We start from the raw sequence: 675 nt of genomic DNA, 5'->3' as shown, positions 1-675 counted from the left end.
CTTGTCTGAAGGAGGGACTTTGTAGAAAACGAAGTGTTTGAGAGAGGCGGGGCATAGAGGACCTACAATAATGTACAGTATTTGAAAAATAATGTGTTTTTTGAACATTAAAGCATGTCAACATATTCTGTTACACCAAATACACAAAATAATGATCTTTAAAAAAGCATCATATGACCCCTTTAAAATGCTGCACTTACCGTTGTGTTTGTCTTCCAGGACGTGTGGCTGGAGTAGTTTCTGAAGCTGTGTATGGTGACCACCAGCACATCCCGCATGTGCTCGAAGCTGGACTCGTTGGTGTGATAACCATCACTGCAAGACACCTCACAGTCAGCTGGAAAAATGCTTACGTGATCTGAGACAGGATTATGGGGATCACAGACTCACTTGTACAGGTCGATCAGGACGAAGACCACATGCGGAGGAATGGTGGTGTTTTTCTTAATGGCGAGAACGTCGTCTGGTGTCCCACATAGGACAAAAACTGCAAAGCGATGGATGGATGTATGGATGGATGGATACATAGGTACGCAAATGTACAGATGGATGGATGGATGGATGGATGGATGGGTGGTTGGTTGGTTGGGTGGGTGGATGGATGGATGGGTGGTTGGGTGGTTGGGTGGATGGATGGATGGATGGGTGGATGGGTGGTTGGTTGGGTGGATGGAT

At 46.1% G+C, this 675-nt stretch overlaps 1 protein-coding gene across 1 annotated transcript in view; it reads right to left on the bottom strand.

Moving 5' to 3' along the window:
- The window catches only part of gucy2ca (guanylate cyclase 2Ca), a 47,524-nt gene that overhangs the window by 37,816 nt on the left and 9,033 nt on the right, over positions 1 to 675 (bottom strand). The window contains exons 6-7 of the mRNA XM_016559421.1: positions 391 to 487; positions 201 to 315 (exon numbers count right to left, since the gene is read on the bottom strand). Of these exons, the coding sequence (XP_016414907.1) occupies positions 201 to 315; positions 391 to 487 (212 nt within the window). The remainder of the gene's footprint in view (positions 1 to 200; positions 316 to 390; positions 488 to 675) is intronic.

Source organism: Sinocyclocheilus rhinocerous, unplaced genomic scaffold, assembly GCF_001515625.1.
Source record: "Sinocyclocheilus rhinocerous isolate Xijiao unplaced genomic scaffold, SAMN03320098_v1.1 scaffold1159, whole genome shotgun sequence".
NCBI classification, from domain to species: domain Eukaryota; kingdom Metazoa; phylum Chordata; class Actinopteri; order Cypriniformes; family Cyprinidae; genus Sinocyclocheilus; species Sinocyclocheilus rhinocerous.
Note: the sequence above shows the minus strand (reverse complement) of the source record. Positions and strands in the feature narration are given on the sequence as shown.